Source organism: Corvus kubaryi, unplaced genomic scaffold (genome assembly GCF_017639235.1).
Source record: "Corvus kubaryi isolate FWS band 111438036 unplaced genomic scaffold, C.kubaryi_AGA036_p1.0 37120, whole genome shotgun sequence".
Classification (NCBI taxonomy): Eukaryota; Metazoa; Chordata; class Aves; order Passeriformes; family Corvidae; genus Corvus; species Corvus kubaryi.
Genome location: NW_024581030.1, coordinates 315341 through 335112, shown reverse-complemented (window position 1 = coordinate 335112; position 19772 = coordinate 315341). Strand labels below are relative to the sequence as shown.

Genomic DNA, 19772 nt, shown 5'->3' with positions numbered 1-19772 from the left:
GTATCTGGCACAGAGTTTCCCAGCTGGGAATGGCCTGAAAGGGCCTCCCTGTGGTACCCCTCAATCCCATCCCTTCAGTGCTGTCATCTTGAACTTCCCCACCACAGGAATTTTCAATGAAGGACAGGATTAGGGAAGTGCAGGGCGCTGCTTTCCAAACACCTCTGAATTTCTGTAGGCCCCATGCACCCAAGGGAGGGTGGAGAAGGGGCCATTAGAGAGCTTGGGGCAGTCAGTGCCCCATGTGCTGCTCAGCATCTGAGACACATCCTCAGCTGAAATATTGATTTAGAGGCAAGACCCAGGAAAAAAGGCTATTTTCAAGTTTACTCAAAATGCTGACTTTCATGTGCAAAGCAACTGCCTCACTTCATCAGAGCAAACAGCTTTATTGGGTGCTCCTTCCTTTTGATTACTTTTTAGCACTAAGTCTGTGATTTGTTTGAAATCTGGCAGCAGAACAAGACTGTAACAGGGAGAAGGTAAAGCTCTGTCAGTCTGGAGAAAGGGAGATGGAATCAATTTTTCCAGTGTAAAAAAACTAAATGACTTTGGTACTAATACATGCTGCAAATTCAAGCTGTTAATTGGAAAAAATAAGAACATAAACATTTTAGGGGTTTTTAGTGTTTGTGTCAATCTGGCACTTTGAGAACAAACAAGCTCTGATTATTTTTCATTTGAAGTGATGTTTCGTTTCAAAACCTCCTTCAATTGGACTTATTAGCTGAAAATTGCTCAAGAAATGCCAGAATTGTAAGAGATTTATCCAGTTCATCTCTAAGGGGTTTTTTAAATTATTTTTGCAATTCATTAATGATATGAGGATCATGTTTTTTCCTCATTTCCTTAAGTCACCAGCCAACCATCCAATTGCTCCTTTGCTCAGCTTAGTGCAAGTGTGGAGTGAGAGGGAATTTCAGCCCCTGGGAAAGGAGGAATAGATGAACTGGGGTTGAGTTCCCTGAGCCTGCAGAGAACTGCCAGGCATGGGCTTAAAAAAATCCTTACAACCCTCTCCGAAAACCCCAGCTTTCTGCCAGTCGCTCTTTGTAGAACAAAGTAAAACCAAAAGGAAATTAAAATAAGACAAAAACAGCAAAAAAATGGGGATGTGGGGAGAAACAAAAATGGGGATGTGGAGAGGGAGAGGGAATTCTCTGAGATGGAATATTTTGGTTTGAGATGACTTATTCTGAGTAGGGATTTGCATAAAATAAAAAAGGAGGTTATAAAAAAAAAGAAAAAAGCTTATTTGACATCAGAGCAAACCAAAACCATGCAGGTTTTGCTGTACCAATGGGAAACAGAATATTCTTCTCAATAAACCCTAAATTTACTTTCTAAAGTAACAAGACTCTGCACTTTAGCCCCAAATGCCAATGAACCAGACAAAAGCGAACTGAGCTGGAAACCCCTGAGCCAGCTGTGCTGGTGGAGCCGAGGGCCTTTGCCAAGGAGAGCTGTGCAGGATGGCAGCCCCCGAGCCCAGCCAGCTCCCAGCCAGCTCGTGGATTTCTCTGCTGGCACACAAGAAGCTCCAGGTCCCAGGCCTGCTGGTTTTCCCTATGGAATTAATTCCCGAGCTTTGCCCGTCCCATGCTGTCCCTGGCAGGAGGGCATGGGCAGGGTTTGGTGGTGCTGTGGGATGTTCCCATCTGCTCCCTCCTGGGAGCTTTACTGCCTCAAGCCCCAGCCAAACGTGGTTTAGCAGGGCAGCCTCCAAACCCACTTAATGGGCCCTGTTATCCCACTGACCTCGTTCCCTGGGAAGTCTGCCAAGGAACCGGGATCAGGGCAATGCATTCCAAGGGCTGAGTGACAGCCCAGCATCCCACCAAGCACAGCTGTGTGTGGTGTTCCCAAACTGTGAGCCAGCACGTGGCAGCAGGAGTTGCTGGCTCTTTTTGGCTCAATTCCCAGCTCTGGTCCAGCTTATCCAAAGACAGGATTAGCCATGGCAGGACATCTTTTCTGTCAGGATCTTGATGTAGTTCTAAAATAATCAGGATGTAAAGCAGATTCATTTTCTGTGCAGATTCATTTCAATCTTTCTCTTCTAAACCCAGGCACAGAACACTTGGATGACGCCTCCCTTTCTCTGGGAATATGAAATCTCTGCAGCACCTTCCAGCAAGTGTAGTCCTCAGCCTGGGTCCATGTGATGGTTGGCCTGGCTGGCTGGATCCATAAGAAGTAACTCCAGAGGGAGAACAGTCCCCCGAGATCGGCATCTTCTGGGGTGGTTGCGATGGGCTTCAAGGGCTGCATCAACTCCTCCAATCCTGCACTGATGCGGGCTGGGAAATGTCTGTTTTCTGCAGCAGAATTATTAAATATTGGGAATTGGGAATTCCTGGCTGGGAGGGTGGGCAGGCCCTGGCACAGGGTGCCCAGAGCAGCTGGGGCTGCCCCTGCATCCCTGGCAGTGTCCCAGGCCAGGCTGGACATTGGGGCTGGGAGCAGCCTGGGACAGTGGGAGGTGTCCCTGCCCATGGCAGGGGTGGCACTGGGTGGTTTTTAACATCCCTTCCAACCCAGGCCATTCCATGATCATGGGGCAACTGAACCATACTCCTGATTTCCACAGCTTCCTAAAATATTACCTGGTAATAATAAATATCCTCATTCCCCCCCCCCCCCCCCCCCCCCCATTCTGGTGCCTGTCCTCCTCGTGTTCTGCATCTGGCAGTTGGAGAGACACTCCCAAAGACTCAGGAAGGGCAGACTCCTGGACCTGCAGAGGCACCGTGCTCCCAGGAGAGTTCTTAGTGAAGTCCTTGCAGTTGTCATCAGTGTTCATTCACTGCCAGTATCATTAGTGAAACACCTGGATAAATACTCTGTTTCCAGCCCATTGTGTACCGAAGTGGGGGAACGAAAATCTCTCCCTTTCAGCGCATTCCACCAGTGTCAGAGCAGGACTGGGAGCAGATGCCACTCTGACCCCCTCCAGAGGAGGCTCAGCCACCTTCACCTGTCCGTCAGTTCCCTAATCCTGCTCAGCCCAGACAGGAATGTGGTGCTACAGAGGGGGGGGGACAGCCTGAGCTGTCCTGAACAAGAACCGCCTGCAACCATCACTCAAATCTTGCAGCCATCAGCCAGACATCTCCACCTAGAGCCACAAGGGAGATGTCTCACGGGAGACCAGTTCCTCCTCCTCACGCTGCACCTGAGTGCACCTCACACTGCGCCTTCCCATCAGCCTGACATAAAATCAGAGATCCCACCACAAGCACGGGAATAAGGAACCAAGGGATGCATTAGGAGCATTTCAGTGTCTGCACTTTGGTGCCCACCTGGGCCAGAAAAAAATGATGCAGAGGAGCTGTGTTGGGGAAAAGTTTTCAAGTGATGATGTGAGTCTGTCCTGCAGCAGCTGGATCTTCTGGGAGCTGGTGGAGGAGGCCTTGCTCTTGACATTGTATTTTTTTGGTTATTTCTTAACCTAGAGATGACAGCCCTTTCAGGGAACAGGGAAAGATGACATCCAAAGGCTGTCTGAAATCCAAACTTGGGTCTAATGATCTCTCCTCAAAGCACAGACTGTGAACTGGTTCTTCACAAGAGCCTGAGGGATTCAGTGCAGTGGGTGCTCTGCTCCTCCTGCAGTCACTCCTGAACCACTGTCCTCTTCTCACAGCAGTGCCTGAGCAGGTGGCACCTCCTGGGCAATGCCTATGCTGGAGACACCCACAGTGACATCCCTCTCTGGGATGGCTGGTCCGAGCTTGGGGTGGTGCCAAGTATCAGGTTCAAGGCTTCTCCTCCTCCCTGCATGGCCACACCATACACCTGTGGTGTTTGGGGCTTCATGTTACTCCCATCCAGTGGCAGCTGTGGAGAAAGGAAACACATGACACTGACAGAATCCTTGCTCCTCCCATGCCAACATCCCGATCTGCCTGGTTTGGGGGAGGGGTATGCAAGTTAAAGGGTCATGATCTCCTCTCCCTTTGGCATAAAGAGCTTTGCACTCTTCCCTTCCATCTCCTCTACCTCACCTCCCCTTTCCCTCCACAGCAAACCACATTCGAAAGGTTCAGGTTGATCCTGTTGGTGCTTTGACACCATGCCAGGGTTCTGGTCTAACAAACGGGGGACAGACTGTGCCACATCCCCAAGATGTCACTGGGAGAGTGGCAAACACAGCAGGACCTTACTCCTCCTGGGACACACGTTACCACACACACCCCTCAGCTCCTCAGTGGGCGGCAGGACCACACTGACGGGAGGGCTGAGCCTCCCGAAGGGAGAGCAGAGCTTGGCTGCCTCCTGCCTCTAACATTTGCTGAGGGGGTGTTTGGGTGTTCCTGCCAGGAGCAAAAGGACCTGTTAAAAAAAAAGCAAGTGTGGCTGTAAATGGGCATTTCACAGCACGGTCACCCTGCTCACGAATGGAACTGAGCAGAGGGGACTCCTCACCAACACACGCAGAAAGAAGGGAAAAACCTGCCGTAAACCCCAAAGGGATAAAACTTACTCCCAATCAATTCTTTGCCCCAAACGAACACGACAAGGTAGCGACACTCTAACAGTGTGTACTACAATGAGGACAATCCAAACTGGGTTCCTTCAAATGAGAAGGTCCTGCCAGCTCAGAGTCCCCTTGTCCTCTCTGAACAACCACAACAGGTGCAGTTCCTGTCAAAAGGCTGGGAAAGCCCAAGTGTGACAGCCCTTGCAGGGTTCCCAGGGCCTGCACTGTGGCCACTGCAGTGCCAGGGAGTGGGAGAGCAGGGAGAACCCTCTTGGATCATCAGGGTTTGAGGGCAATTGAAGCAGGGCTGAAAAGGTGTTGAGGTTTTCCTATAGCTCATCAGCTCCAGAGGATGGAAACTGCCTCCCTGTTCTTCCTGGCAGGCTGCCGACATCATCCAGCTGGTCCTTCTGTGGCAGAGGTCCCAAGGAGGGTAAAAGATTCCCAAATAGGCCCAGAGCCCCCAGGCATCCTTCTCTGCTGGGAATCGGCAATCCAGGTGTTGAAAAGGCCATGGGCAGTGGGCTGGAGGAGGAGGGAATGCTGGCAGAGTATCAGGAGCTGTCTTTGCTGAGTGTGGTCTCAGGAACATCATGGCCCATCCGTCAGCTCACCTGGAAGGATGGCATTGGTGGCAAGTCAGATGGATCCTGGGCTAATGAGTTGGATGTGGGCAAATTGTTCCCAGAGAATGGACCAGTGATGGAATAAAGTACAGAAGTTGGTTTAAGTGTGGTGTGTTTGCACCTTCCCTTCCCTTTAGTAACCATGGTAGGAATCCCTTTGCCCTCCCCAGCCAAGCTCTCTCTGGACAAGCCTGTCGGGAGCTCACCCTGACCCAAAATCTGGTTATGACCGATGCCAGGGGTGGGACTTTTACACCTTCTCAAGCTCATTCTGCACTCAGCAGTGTCTGGGATTGGTCCCCAGAACTGACACAGGAGGGCTCTGGCCACTCCAGCTGCACCATCCACAGCCACCATGAAGCTCCCCAGGCTGGGAGGCTGCAGGGACCTGCCCCAGGTTTGAACTGCAAAGAAACCCCTGGGGCACAGCTCCTCTGGGCACCTCGTGTCACTCAGGGAGGGATGGAGGTGGGAGCTAAACCGCTTCATTCCCGTGGGATGCAGAGACCAAGGGCTTCCTGCCTGATATTCTGCTCCCACAGGAGCATCTCTGATGTTCAGTTTGTGCTCTCAGATCTTGCAGGATCTGTAGGCTCTGGGCCAACTCTTCTTGGTGATGCTCTGACATCGCTGCTGCTGCTCTGCCATTGCTGCTCCAACCCAGCAAAGGAGAGATTTTCCCATAAAACTTTGTAATTGCCCCACTCCCCAGACTCGGATTCTTCCTGCGTGCCAACTGTGAAGGAAATGTTTCTATTTTTAGCTTGGAGGTGTTGGCAAGAAATGCAGAGGATGGATCTGCATTCCAATCAGGCAGGTAATAGCGCAGCCCCTCATCCCGGGCCTTTGTTCCATTCTGCCTGTTCCAAGGACTGCAGACCTTGGTGCTCAGTCTCGTGCCCTGCTGCCCTGTCAGCCACTCCCAAATACAGGTGAGACGGAGGAACAGGGAAGGGTTTTCACAAGGACGTGCTTGAGGGATTGAGAAAGCTTTACCCAGGCTGTGTTCAATAATGTCTCTGTTTAAAGGCTGCAGTGCTTATTCTACCAATTTCCTCCTTTCTTCACTTCTGAATATTATTTTCAAACAGGGGAAAATCTTTTCCAAGGTCAGGGAGAGGTTATGCTTTCAGATTTTTGCAGTGCATAGCTTCAGGCTGGGTTAAAATTCCCGTAATAATCAGAGCCTGTCTTGCCTGGCATTCATCTCTTGTGCTGTCTTTATCTCATCCCTTCCTGGATCCTGTTGGATGGTGCAGCCATCGTGGCACACCAAGGGCAGAAGACGCTTTTCCCAGTCTTTTTTTTTCTTTACCATACACTAGTGGTTTGTTGTTTCTTTTTGTCCTCTGCGCTCTGTTTTGTCATGGTTCTGGTTCACAGAAATGAGCTGCTCAGCTCTGCAGTCAGGGTATTGGGGAAAATGCAGCAATCCCTGTTCCAGAGGAAGTTGGACATTCTCTGATATCAGAAACACCCATCCCTTCTTTCCAGTCTAACAGATTCCTCTACACTGGTTCACTTCGTGCCACATATGTCATCTTTCAAGTTATGACCCCAGAATGGGGCAGAAGCACCTCCCCACCCCTTTTGTGGGATGCAAACCCAAACACTTGATTGTATTTGGGAATCAAAGACCCATGGGGTTGAGCTGTGGGAAAACTGCCTGTAAATGTGGCACAAACACATTGAGCCTTTCTCCGTGGTGCTGCACTCCAGCCCAACCATCATCTCCCATCACAAACCCCGTTGATTAGGGAGCCGCAGTCTGGGGAAATGCCTTTGGAGAGAAGAAGGATGCTGTGCACTAATAAATAATGGGAAGTGATTATCCTGCCTGGGCCAGCAGGGAGGGAGAGCTCCAAATCCAGCAAACAGGTACAACTGGCATCCCTGGAGCCAAGCACATGGAAGAGCCCAAACTGAATTAATGACTGCTGGAAGGCCGGGCTCTCGAGGGAGAACCTGGGGTACACTTTGGCTTCTCTCTAGATTTAAGGCCTTAAGAGACTTCATCTCCACTCTCATGCTTTTAACAGGGGCAGATGACCCTACATTTGCAAGGACAGAATGTAGCACAGATAAATTGTTCTGGTATTAGCTAAGCCTTGAAGAGAAATCACTGGATAATAGGATGTCATGGATATTCACTGCATGGACAACTGCCAGGCCCTGCTCAAGGTCCAGCTTTCATCCCACCCACTTTGTAGGGACACAGCTACCTGGTTGCAGGTGGTCCACAGGCTGAAGGGCTCTCCTCACTTTCCCATTTAAGATAATATTTCCCTCCCACAGCCTTTGGCTTCAGCCAGTTTGTCCCAACAGCCCCCAGCTGTGTGTGAAGGAGCTGCTGGGTCAGTCATGATCCATCCATGGACAAACAGCCCCTGCCAGGGCATGGTCATTGTGGTCACTGCTCTGGAGTTGTCACTGCTGAAGATTTATGGCTGCTGCCAGGACTGGGTGTTGCCAGAGGGACGGGCAGCCTGCGGAAGGTCGAGGGAAATCCGTTCCTTGTCTGTGTGACTGGAATTTCTCCATGTACAAGGGCATTAATATTCTCGTGTCCCTATTTGAGATGCTTTGCCTTGATCTGCCTTTGCCTTTTCCCTCTCAGTCCCAACTGGTGTCCTCCACTTTTCCCCAGGCCAGTGATAACCCCTGCCCCTCCCTGTTCTCTTTTCCTGCTGTGTTCTCATCCCACAGCAGAAACAACATGAACACGAACACAGGCAGCAAATACGAAAGAGGATGATGCTATTTCTGATGCAGCAGGAGCCACCAAGGCTGGGCTGGGAACGTGCTGGTGTATCTCAGCTGTTGTGCAGCTGCTGTTACCTCTGGTGTTGAAGATTATCACACTCCTCCTGGAGTACAGGAGGGAGTTTATCCCTGGCTCTGTGCTACCACATCAATTCACAGTGTGTACACAGCCTGCCCTCCAGATCCCTGCACTCTGCATCCTCCAGCCAATGCAGGAGAGTCAAGGTACCAGATTCCCCTAAATGATGCATCTATGCTGTGCTTCAAAACAAAAGCAGAAAGTTGCCTTTAACAAGTGAAATGTCTTTATTTGTAATTCTTTCTCTACCATCAGGAAGAAAACCCAAACCCTTTTCATAGAATCACAGAATCATTGAGGTTGGACAACCTCAAGTGCAGCCATCAGCCCAGCACCAGCACCACGTTCACCATTGACCGTGTCCCCAGGTGCCACATCCACACGTTTTTGGAACACCTCCAGGGATGGTGACTCCACCACTGCCCTGGACAACCTGTACCGGTGCTTGATAACTCTTTCCATGGAGAACTTTTTCCTAATATCCAACCTAAACTCACCCTGGTGAAGCTCTAGGCCATTTCCTCTCACGCTGTCACTTGTTAGCTGGGAGAAGAGCCCAACTCCACCTCACTACAGCAGATGCTTTTTAATGGATCCTTTGTACCTTCCCAGGGGGAAGGACAGGGCTGTATTTGCCCTGCAAAGAGCTGCACCTGTTAACCACAGAACTGCATTCCAGTTGTGTCAAGACAATGATGATGGCCAGTTAAATGCCAGGATCAGCAGCAGAGATTGCATGAGGATCCAGAAAGAGCCAAACACTTCGAGAAATCCCACTGAAACAGTGCTGACAATGACAGAGCCCTGGGGCCGGTGGGACCTGGGGCTGTTTTAAATAAAACAGCGCTTTGTGACAGCACAGGTCACTCTCAGGAGCTGATTTACCTCAATCCAAGGCCAAACATCTTCAACACAGCCAAGAGTTGTGCCTCAGAGAGGGGGTCATCTGCTGCATATCCCCCTCTCCTGGGGAGCTTGTGCTTTTAATGGCTTTAAAGAGTTACAGGTCACAGCAGAAGCTCTCCAGGTTTCATAAAACCCTAAAATGGCCTGGGTTGGAAGGGACCTTAAATATCACCCAATTCCCAGCTTTGAGAACACTGAACTTCCACAGGACTGGGACACCCACACAAAGCTGCTCCATGAACTTTCTCCGTGGGACACGGTCACATAAGACAGAATGAAAGCATAAAACTCAGACCTGTATAGAGACAGAAGAGCCCCCTTTGTTCAAAAGTAAATTGGGAAACAACTACATGGTGGAGGAGAAGAATTACAGTAGCAAGGAGGGAAGACTTCTCTTAATCATCCCATGTTAGATCAGTGACTTGGAAAATCAAGGCAAGTCTGCCAGAGAATAAACTGCCCAAACCTGGTATCAGCTGCAGAGGCACAGACAGTTTAGCAGCTGGGACAGAAAAATGCATTGCTTCCCATAAAACTTGCCTCCCAGAGAATTACAGCCTCTCATTTGTCATGCCAGGGTGGGTGTGTGGGGGGACAGGATTGGAAATAAATGCTACAAATGCTCTCTGTTGTGAGTAGGGAGTGAGTTTATCTCCTCAGCCCAGAACATAAAACCCACAGTTGCGTGTGGGAACAAGGGTGATTTACAGCCCATCCCTTTGGCTGAGAGCCTTCTGGAAGGGATGAGGAGTTTCTTCTTCAGCACAAGTCTGACCTTTGCCTTGTGTGGGTACGGGAGGAATGAAAGTAAAAGACCCTTGAAGAGAGAGGAACAACAGTGTTTTCCTCAGAGATGTCTTCCCGGGGCCATGCTGGCAGATCTGCAGCACTTCTTATTACGGTGCCATGGAGCCCTTGACAAATGCATCTGGGAAAACCAATTCCTCCTGGCTCCAAAGCCACAGGGCTGGTGGGAAAATCCTCCAGCAGTCAGGAGAGGAACCTTCTGGGTGCTTGGACCAAGCTCTGACACCTCCCTACCCCCTCATATCCTGTATTTCCTCTTCTGCCAGGAGTTCATCCCATGCTGGAAGCCAAGGTGGTCTCCTTGGTTGCACACCCCCATGGCAGCCCATAACCAGGGCCTTTTGCAGGGGTTGAACCATCAGGGTGGGACTCAGGGGACAGTTTTTTCTATCACAGATGGGTCGCAGAGCCAAAAGAAATCTCTTCTCTCCTACTTCCCCCAAGGATAAAAAAAGAAGAGAAATCATCCCTTGGGAAGAAGGGCTGTTTATGGTCCACTGATTAAGAAATCACATTCATATTATTTCTGTTTTAATAATGACAATAAAGATTCAGAGCTTCCCCTTCTGTTTGGGGAAGGTCCAGTTTAGGGTGAGGAGCTTCAAAATTGAGCATTTCGTTGAAGCACTCAGACCTGCTGGCCCAGTTGTAAGGCCTTTTCACTGCCTCCCTTGAAGGACGTATTTAGAAGATCTGCTGAGCTGTCTGAGCCCAAACCTGTCAGGATCTGCCTCGGAAATTCCTCGTGGCCCCTCAAACTTCCCTTCTCTTCCTCCTGCTGGAAGCTGCTGTGGCACAGAGATGTCCCTGCTGCCTCCCATCACTCACATTCCTTGTTCCTTGTTAACTTTTTGTTAAGCTTCCCCTAAGGAAAGTTACCCTGCTGAAGTTCAGTGCTCTCAAAGCTGGGAATTGTGTTGCCCAATAAACAGAGACATCAGCAGATCCCTGCAGATCCCAGAGCCAGGGCTTTCCTTACAGCTCCAGCCTTCCCCTGGCACAGATACCTCTCACCAGTTGGTGTCTGCAGCCCCAACTCAGCCCAAAGCTGCCTCAGAGGGTTTTCCTATGGCTGAATGGGGCTGGATGAGCCTTCTGGAGGCTTTTCCAGGGAGGCAAACCAGCTTCTTGCCTCACTGAGTTTCTCTCTGCTCCACTTCCTGAGGCTCTTCTGAAATCCAACATCCAGAGACAAAATAAAGCAAAACAAATCCTCCCATCCCAGGCTGTCACTCAGATGGGTTTATACCAGTAAGGAAGGCATTAGTCACCAAAACCCCAGAGCTTGGATCAATGTCTGTGCGTTTCTGGCACGTTTTCCCTCTGTGTGTCCACGGGATGTTGTGTATGAGGGGGTTCAGCCGGCTCCCAGCTCATGGAGGGTCTTTTGGGATTTCTGCTCTCCTGGAGAACCCTCCCCTACTCCCTGTGGATGCACAGTGCACCATGAGAGCTCCCACAGCCCTGCTGCTCTCCCGCTGCTGCCTGGGGAATGCCAACAGTATGGAAAGCCCAGGAGACAAGGATGCAGGGGATACAGAGGAATGATCCCACATGTGGCCATTTCTCCCAAGGTACTGAACACTTTCCTCTGCACATACTCAGACTCTTTGCTCTGGTGGCTCCCGCTGTGCCACCAGCCTGGCAAAGCCCCCCAGCCCTGGCTTGGAGGCTGCTCATTCCCGAGGCTGGGATGGGCAGGGGCTGTGGTGGGAAATGACCACAGAATCACGGCTTTGCTCAGGTTGGAAAAGCCCTCTGAGATCACTGATTCCAACCATCCCCCAGCACTGCCGAGGCCACCACTGACCATGTCCCCAGGTGCCACATCCACGGGGCTTTTAAACCCCTCCAGGGATGGGGACTCCACTCCTGCCCTGGGCAGCCCTTTCCAATCCCTGACCACCCTTTCCATGAAGATCAGAAAACCCTCGAGAGGAAAATGTGGTCTCATCTCGTTTCTAACATTTCACAGCAAGATGTCAATTTGATTTAGTGAAATCCACTTCAGATCAAAAGTCCAAATGAATCACTTGGGTTTTCTTGTTTAGTTTCAAAAATGCTGAAGTATTTTACTTGGGGCAAACAGACAGTTCCAACTTGTCTCTTTAATCCATTTTATTTTTAACAGGTTGCTGTACTGAAATATTGATGGCATTTTATAATAACAAAACCACCTATTATATACTAAATATCCCCTTAATATATATGCTTGCAAACCTACTTAACATCATATTTATTACAAATTCTTTATAATCTATGAAGCCCAATGTAACACAGTATAAAACCCAATCATGTTATAACGCAGTTCCATATTTTATGGTAATAAAGGAGTAAAATGCAAACAAGCCCACGCCAGCGTCACCTTCGTGTTGCTCCGATTTTTATTCTGATGGATTTTACATGCACCACGGAGCAAGAAAACGTGGGTTGGTCCCAAAAAGCTGCTTTTCCTGGGCGCTGCTCCAGCAGGACAGGAAGCCACCCCAGCGCAGCAGCATTTCCCAGGGAGCAACAAACCCGGCAGCTGGAGGATGCCAGCTCAGGAGCTGCGGCCGTTCCAGGCCGGTCTGGCCATGGCGAGCAGGGGCTGATCGCTGCTGGCTCAGCTGGAGCTGGGGGCACTGGCAGCATTCCCATTCCGCAGATCCCATCCCGGGCACGGCTCAGACCCTCCTGGCTGCGCTCACCTGGGCACACCAAGGAGCTGAGCTTTGCCTTTGTGTCCTCCAGCCTCAGCTCAGCGGAGACGAGAGGGATGGGGGTTAAACTGCCTGGTAGGAGCCGCTCTCCGAACGAGAACACTGGGCTCATCCAGCAGGGGAGATAGCACAGCCCAGAGCCATAAATAATGCATGTATCCCTCACATGGAGCTCGCTCCAGCCTCGCATCCCTCAGAGAGTCAGCAGATATTATTTTTCTCTTCTCTTTTGTGTGTCTGTGGAGTGGTGGGCGGCTCGGGGAGAAGGGAAAGCTGCTCCGAGGTGCTGTGCTGATCTGCTTTTACATCTTGCTCCTCCTCCTCCCTCCCAAAAAGTCTCCTGCCCGAGCTGTGTCAGACCAACAGCACTTGCAAACTTCCCCGGAGGGCTGGAATTGCAGCTGGATTTGGGAAGCAAATGGGCTTAATGTGTTCAGCTAAACGCAGGTTTTAGAGCCCAGGCAAACAGGGCAAACTGCAGCTCAGCCTGGGACCGCTCCTCCCAGGAAAACGAGGCACAATAATTTGGCTGCTGGACAGCAGCAGGGAAAAAAGCGCGAATTTCTCTCCAGCCTGATGAAAATGCTTCCCTGAAAGCAGTTTTGGAACTCACTGGAATTGCTAAGAGGAGGGATCCAAAACTCACAGCTGCTGAGCAGGTGCTTGAAATCATAATTCATTGGTGTCCCCTTCCTGATTGCCCAAACACTAATGAGCTGCTCAGACCTGGAACTGCTAATTATGTGTCTGAGACCTAAAAGGAGTGCTCAGGATGTCTTCATGCTATTAAAATAGCCCAGACTGAATTGCTGTCAGACTGTCCAAAAAAACCCCTTGGATTACTCAGTAAGACACCAGAGTCTGAGTGGATAATTAGGGTTTTGGGACCCCAAAGCTGCTAAGAAGGTGCTCAGGACCCTGATGCTTCTCCAAGTCCATTTTTTTGGAAGCAGCTTGAGAATTGAGACCTCCACTCCCACATTCCCCTTGCGCTGTCCTCGTCTCTGCTGGAGAGCATCCCTTCGGGTAGGATTTGTGGTCCATGGCTTGTCCCACCTGGCTGCAGCTTCTCTTCTGGGCCTCAGTCCCACAGAGCAGCCAGCAGAGAACAACTCTATTAAAAGCCACACTGGTGTCACACTGACATGTATTTCTTCTTCTAGGAGCATCCTGAGATGACTTCAGCTCTGACCTACTTTGAAGCCAGGCTGATTTTGTCCAAGCAGCAGCTGCATTTGAAGGCAAAGAGATGGAAGGAAAAGCTGCTGAAATCCCGTTTCCCGGTCAGAGGTTTTTGCCCAGCAAGACTCAGAGCTGCTCGACTTTGTAGGCTACTCTTTTGTCAGCTCCTTGGTTTTCCTGACACATCTTTCCCCGGCACAGGCTGCAGCCTTGGCTCTCCCAGCAAAGGACAGGGAAGCAGTCCCTGTTTGTCACCACATCTTTTACACAGCCACCAAATGGCAGAAGTAATTAACTCCACATGTTCAGCTACAGTAATTATTAATTGGCATTGCTCTCTCTACCAGCAAAGTGCACTGGGCTCCCAACACCCTCTCAAGTGTTTCCACAGTCCCTGCATTCCCTTTTTGGGTGAGTCCTGCATCTTTAGAACAATCACATTCAGCCTTAGCTCTGTGCTCCTTCTGTCTCTCAATGCCTTCCTGAGGATCTGGGGCTCCTGGGATGTTTCTCAAAGGCCCCTCATCACCACGCATTCCATATATCCTGGTTTGTTTCCGTTCCCCATCTGGATGATGGGAATACCAACTGGGACAACAAACCTTGCAGTGGGAGCAGCAGACAGTGAGGTGCTACAGGGTGGTTGTGACTGAGCCTATATTTGGATTTTAAGGGAATTTCAGCAGGGCCCTGATTATCTCTGGGATTTTCCATTGCATTGGCAGGAAGCATTCCATCCATGTGGCTGCTGGGACTCTCTTGCAAGACTCCCATTCACAGAGTCCCCTCCGTCTCACACCACAGGCGGTGCGTGTCACAAAATATATCCCTGATTTGTTCCTGAGCTTGATTCCTCAGCTCGTGTTGGAGGCTGCTGGGATGTGGGCTGGCTCTGAGCACCACGCACACTCCCTGGCAAATGCTCCAGTGAACAAACATTCATTAAAAACCAGCAAATGTGAATTATAACTGACTGCATAAAGGTGCTGGTGAATTGACAACATATGCCCAGAGTCACAGCAAACGATCCAGAACGCAGCAGCAGGAGATGGAAAGCTCTCACTTCCCAGTCTGATGCGGATCTCAGGGTGATGCACATCCTGCACACTCATGGCTGTGTTCACAGGATGAACCTGGTACTGCTGACCAGAAGGGATTTCAGTGTCTGAGGGAGCTCCAGCAAAGCCACCCCCACCCTCTCTAACAGCTTTATTGCCCCTCATCCCAAACAACCAGCGTGGATTTACTCCTGGCCTCTCTGCATTGGCTAAGCAGAGCATTCCTCCTTCTGCAGCAGGAGCAGCCCAGCTCTAGCAGCCTGATCCATCCTTTACTTCAGGATAAACCCTCTGGATGGGGCACAGGTGAACCTTGCAAAGCACCCAGGGGTGCCAGCAGTACCAGCTCTGCCTGCAGCACAAATGAGTCTTAGCAGGGTCATCACTGCCCTGTGTTCCGTGGAGATTTTGAGCTCACAATTTAGGATTCAAAAGGGACAGGATGGACTCAGAGCAAGCTCCCAGTGCTGCCACTAAATCCAAGAGACAGGAGGTTGAACTACACATTCAGCACAAAGCTGGGCTGCCAGTCCCATCTTTGTTACCTGCATACCTCCTAAGGCAACACAAAGTGGGTCTTAATTAGTCCACATCTGGACCTTGGTTTGTGCATTCCCACAGCACTGGTGCCAGAGCTCCGGCTCTCCCGCTCCCCCCCTTCAGAGATCCCAAATCTTCCAGGAGAGCTGATTTGCAGTTGAAGCCTGGACCACAACCCTGCCAGGCACATTTGCTGCAGCTCCAGCTTTGCCGGGGATGTTTCCACACAGCTCTAACTACCAGCAGCAACAAGCCCTTTTGAGCCATGGGGGGGAATCCCGGCGGGCAGAGTGAACGTTCCTCTAGCTGCTCCCACAGCCGAGTCTCTCCAGGAAACCAGAGGGCAAACCTCCCAATCTCTTCCCTCTGCTGCAGTACATCCCAGCCCTGCGGGGGATCCAGGCTTTGGAATGAATGCACAATGCATTTCTCTCCCTTATTTATGGGATAGCAGAGCAGGTACTCTGTTTCATGAGACAATAATCAGAGTTCCTGGGTGGGTAAAATCGAGCCCAACTAACTCATTTCTGCAGAGGGAATTTATGAATATATTTTAAAGAAAGGTTTCCCTTTCTCTCTGTGTTGTGAGTACTGGTCAGAATCAACCGAGCCAATGCTGTCCCTCCTCTTTCTCCCTTGCTGCTCAGAGATGCCATAAATCAGAGAGAAAATTATATTATTTTTAAACAGCAGAGAGGAGATATCACATTTCTGCTCCATTTTTGTGTGATGTCTAATACAACAGCATCCCAGGGGCTCCCAGATGGGATATGAATATAGACAAACAAAAATCCAACCACTCCTAACGCCTTGGCTTCAGTCAAATTGGCCATTAACAGGATCCCAGGGTGTTCTTACCCTCCCTTGCAGGGGAGAAATTCAGTAACACTCATGGGTGTTCTCAACAATAACGTTAACCTGTAATTTTGGGGGGTTCAGAGCAGGGAGTGTCTGCAGCTGGGGTGTCTTGCACGCATGTTTCGGGCAGATTCTCACTGCAGACAATGTGAACACCCTCAAGGGAAGCTGCTGCAGCCTCCATGTGGGATCTTCATGCAGCCCTGGACAGGGTTAAGCACCCACAGGATTTATACCCCGCTGGACTCAATATTCCTGTCTCCATGCAGACATAGGGGCTGAGTTAATCAAATTCCCAGAACTGACAAGCTGGGTATTAAAGTCTTCCCAGGATCAAGAAACACAGAATTGACACTGTATGACCCCAGGAACTGAGGGGAAAGAGCTTTCCAGGACATGGCTGTGATTTTCCAGGTTTCCCAGGCACCCCACCACGCTGCTGAACGCGGGTGAGAGGTGCCTGACTCCCACGACACAGGTGTACAGCCAACCCATTCCTTCAGTCCAGGACAAGGTTCAGTCCATGGACGTGGAGAGGTCCTTGAATGCAGCCTCCTGTTCCTGGCAGCCACCTCACACAATCCCACCTCCGAGGGATGATCCTGCTTAAAACCCTGCTGGGGTCTTTATCCCTATTACTTCAGGATTTCATCTCTTCAAGAAATAATAACAATAAAAAAACCTTTCTAACTTCCAGCATCGAGTTTTCCATGGCCAATTTGTACCATTTGCTCCAAAGCCAGCACCATGGTTTGGCTGAAATAGCTCCATTTCCCCCTCAGTCCTCATCCCCTTGATGGATTGCTCCAGAGTTATCCCAGTCCTTCACACAGCCTTTGCCTGGCTCACTTAAACAAGCTCAATTCTCCTGATCTCCCCTCCTAGAACAGGTGCCTCTTTTCCTTAATCCTCCTTCCAGTCTCGCTCTATACCTGTTCCAGGCTGGATTTAGCTGCTTTGGGATGAAACCGATGCCTTTTCCAGTGGCACTAACACCTCCTGAGCCCCAGAAGAGCTTTGTAAAGAGCCTTGGCAAGGCACTGCGAGTTAAAGCAGCCACTTCATTAAAAGCCCCACTAGTCAGGACCTCTGCCACGTCATGCTGGTGATTGACACAGCTGCACACAAATGCCCGGGTGCGGAGCACTGGGAGCACTGCCTGGATCCCCCGGGATCCGTGTGCAGAACAAACAGGCAGGGATGCAGCACGGAGCAGGTCTTCGCTCACTGATGTTTCAGATCTCTGCTCTTCAAAATATTCTTTCTAGTGTTCCATGATCGCAGAATCACGGCATGGTTTGAGCTGGAAGGGACTTTAAAGCTCATCCCATCCCCCCCCTGCCACGGGCAGGGACACCTTCCACTATCCCAGGTTGCTCCAAGTCCCATCCAATCCGGCCTTGGGCACTTCCAGGGATCCAGGGGCAGCCACAGCTGCTCTGGGAAAACTGTTCCAGTACCTCCCTGCTTTCCAGGGATGGTGCAACCGTTCCCTCCATTGCAGAGCCCACGGCCCCTGCGGGAGGGGGACAAAGCTTTGGCAGAATGGATGAGGAGAAAAGGCTGAAGGTCAGGCAGTGGTTTCAGGAAGGCCTGGGAAGCCCAGCTGGCAGGAGCAGCTCCCAGCTCTCAGCTCTAAACTTCTGCCACGGATGTAACTCCACACCAACAGAAACCTCCCCTCTGGAGCTGAGCCCAAGCTGCTCCACGTGGCTCATGCTGGGGAATTTGGTTTCTGAAGAGGAAATCTTTTACACTCTGAAGTCTTAAATATTATTGTTCCCTGTTGAGTGGGGGTTAAAAGAGGAAAACAGTGATACTTTTCTCACTGGCTCTTTTGCAGCTCTTCTAAAGGCATCTAAAACCAATAATGAGTCACTCAAGCACTTTAAGCAGTCAGGCAATGATAAATGAGACCCACTAAAACCTTTCTGTCTTTGCCAAGGGCACTCTGGATTATACTTGAACCTGTTTTAACCTTAGCACTTAACCTTCTTTTCCACAAAGTTGCCTTTGCACAGCAACAACCACGATAGAGCTCAAAATAACAAGTCAAAGGAATGATTCCCTGAGAGGAAAAGGAATATTTGCTTTACAGTTGGGGCTGGGATTTAAGTGTCGTTTATGTGCTTGCTAAACCTCAGAATTTTAAAGGAATGGGGAAATAATTCCATGTTACTAGTAAGGGAGAGAGGAAAGGTATGAAATTCAGCATTAAAGTATTTTTTTATGTCAGCTTGGCATGAAAAATGTGGAGAAAGAATAGAGAGAAGCATTATTTCCTGCAATCATAGAGTCCCAGAATCACTGAGGTTGGAAAATCCCTCCAGGATCATCGAGCCCACCCTGTGCCCGATGCCCACCTTTTCCCCAGCCCAGAGCACTCAGTGCCACCTCCAGCCCTTCCCTGGACACCTCCAGGGACTCCAAACCTCCCTGGGCAGCCCCTGCCAAGGCCTGAGCACCCTTTCCATGGGGAAATTCCTGCTGCTGTCCACCCTGAGCCTCCCCTGGCCCAGCCTGAGGCCATTCCCTCTCCTCCTGTCCCTGTTCCCTGCCAGCAGAGCCCGACCCCCCCGGCTGCCCCCTCCTGTCAGGGACTTGTGCAGAGCCACAAGGTCCCCCCTGAGCCTCCTTTGCTCCCGGCTGAGCCCCTTTCCCAGCTCCCTCAGCCGCTCCTGGTGCCTGCAAGGAATGGGCTGGACGTGCCAGTGTAGCCCCTTAGGAATATCCTCTGCTGCTCCCCTTTGCCTCCCTGCATCTCCTCCCCAGTCCCACCAGCCCAGGCACTGCTCCCAACCATTCCCCTTCCCCCGGCCCTTCCTCCCTCTCCAAGCCCACACTGGGAGAGCGGAAACCAACCCCCAGTTTCTGGACACTCAGCTCAGGAGCAGGACACCAAACCTCTGCTCTGGGGATGCCCAGCTGGATCTCAGAACCAGGGAACTGTTAAGGTTAGAAAACACCTCTGAGATCACCAAGTCCAACCCAAAGCACCACCGTCATGGTCACTGTTAACCCTGTCCTCAAGTGCCACATCCATAACTTTTTGAACACTTCAGGGATGGTTGGTGAGTGCCCTGCCCTGCCTCAGATCCAATGCTTGACAACATTTTCTGTGAAGAAATTTTCCCCAATTTTCCTTAATATCCAATCTAAACCTCCCCTGGAGCTACTTGATCCTGTTTTATGTCTTCCCCTCAGTATTTCAGGAATGTGAGATTCCCTGTGAGTAGCAAGGATCATATGCCTAAAACTGGGTTTTACTGCACCACTGTGCAGTAAGTGACACAAACTCATTTGCACCTTTGAATCATCACCACCTTTAACAGTCAGGTGTCCACACCTTGACTGACAAACACCACAGGGATGAGACCATGGGAGAACCCTGGTGCACACCAGAAAGCTGGAATATCTCACACCTGGATGTGCCCGGACTGAAAGAGAAGAGGAATTATTCCAAGTGAGAAGCACTGCAGGGAGATGGAGCTGCTTGGGCTCAGCTCAGAGCAGAGGTGAACCAAAGGGTTTCTCAGCACTTAAACCACAATGCTGGTTTCTGGTTCTGTTGGGTTTATGAAAGTGTGTCTTTTTTGAAAGACAAGTGTGATTACAAGAACATACTTGACTCAGACTCTTATTTCTCCTCCTGACAAAAAAAAAAAAAAAAAAAACCATGGGAAGACCAGAATACACAAAGGGCTCACAATAACTGTGTTAACAACTGACAGCTCTCCCCAGGTTTCAATGTTACTTTGCAAATGGGGA

General features: G+C 50.4%; 1 protein-coding gene across 1 annotated transcript in view; it reads right to left on the bottom strand.

Moving 5' to 3' along the window:
- Positions 1-308: 308 nt before the first annotated feature.
- Positions 309-19772, bottom strand: part of LOC121661201 (acid-sensing ion channel 2-like) — a 34175-nt gene continuing 14711 nt past the window's right edge. The window contains exon 2 of the mRNA XM_042021116.1: positions 309-3840. Within this exon, the coding sequence (XP_041877050.1) occupies positions 3682-3840 (159 nt within the window). The 3' untranslated portion in view covers positions 309-3681. The remainder of the gene's footprint in view (positions 3841-19772) is intronic.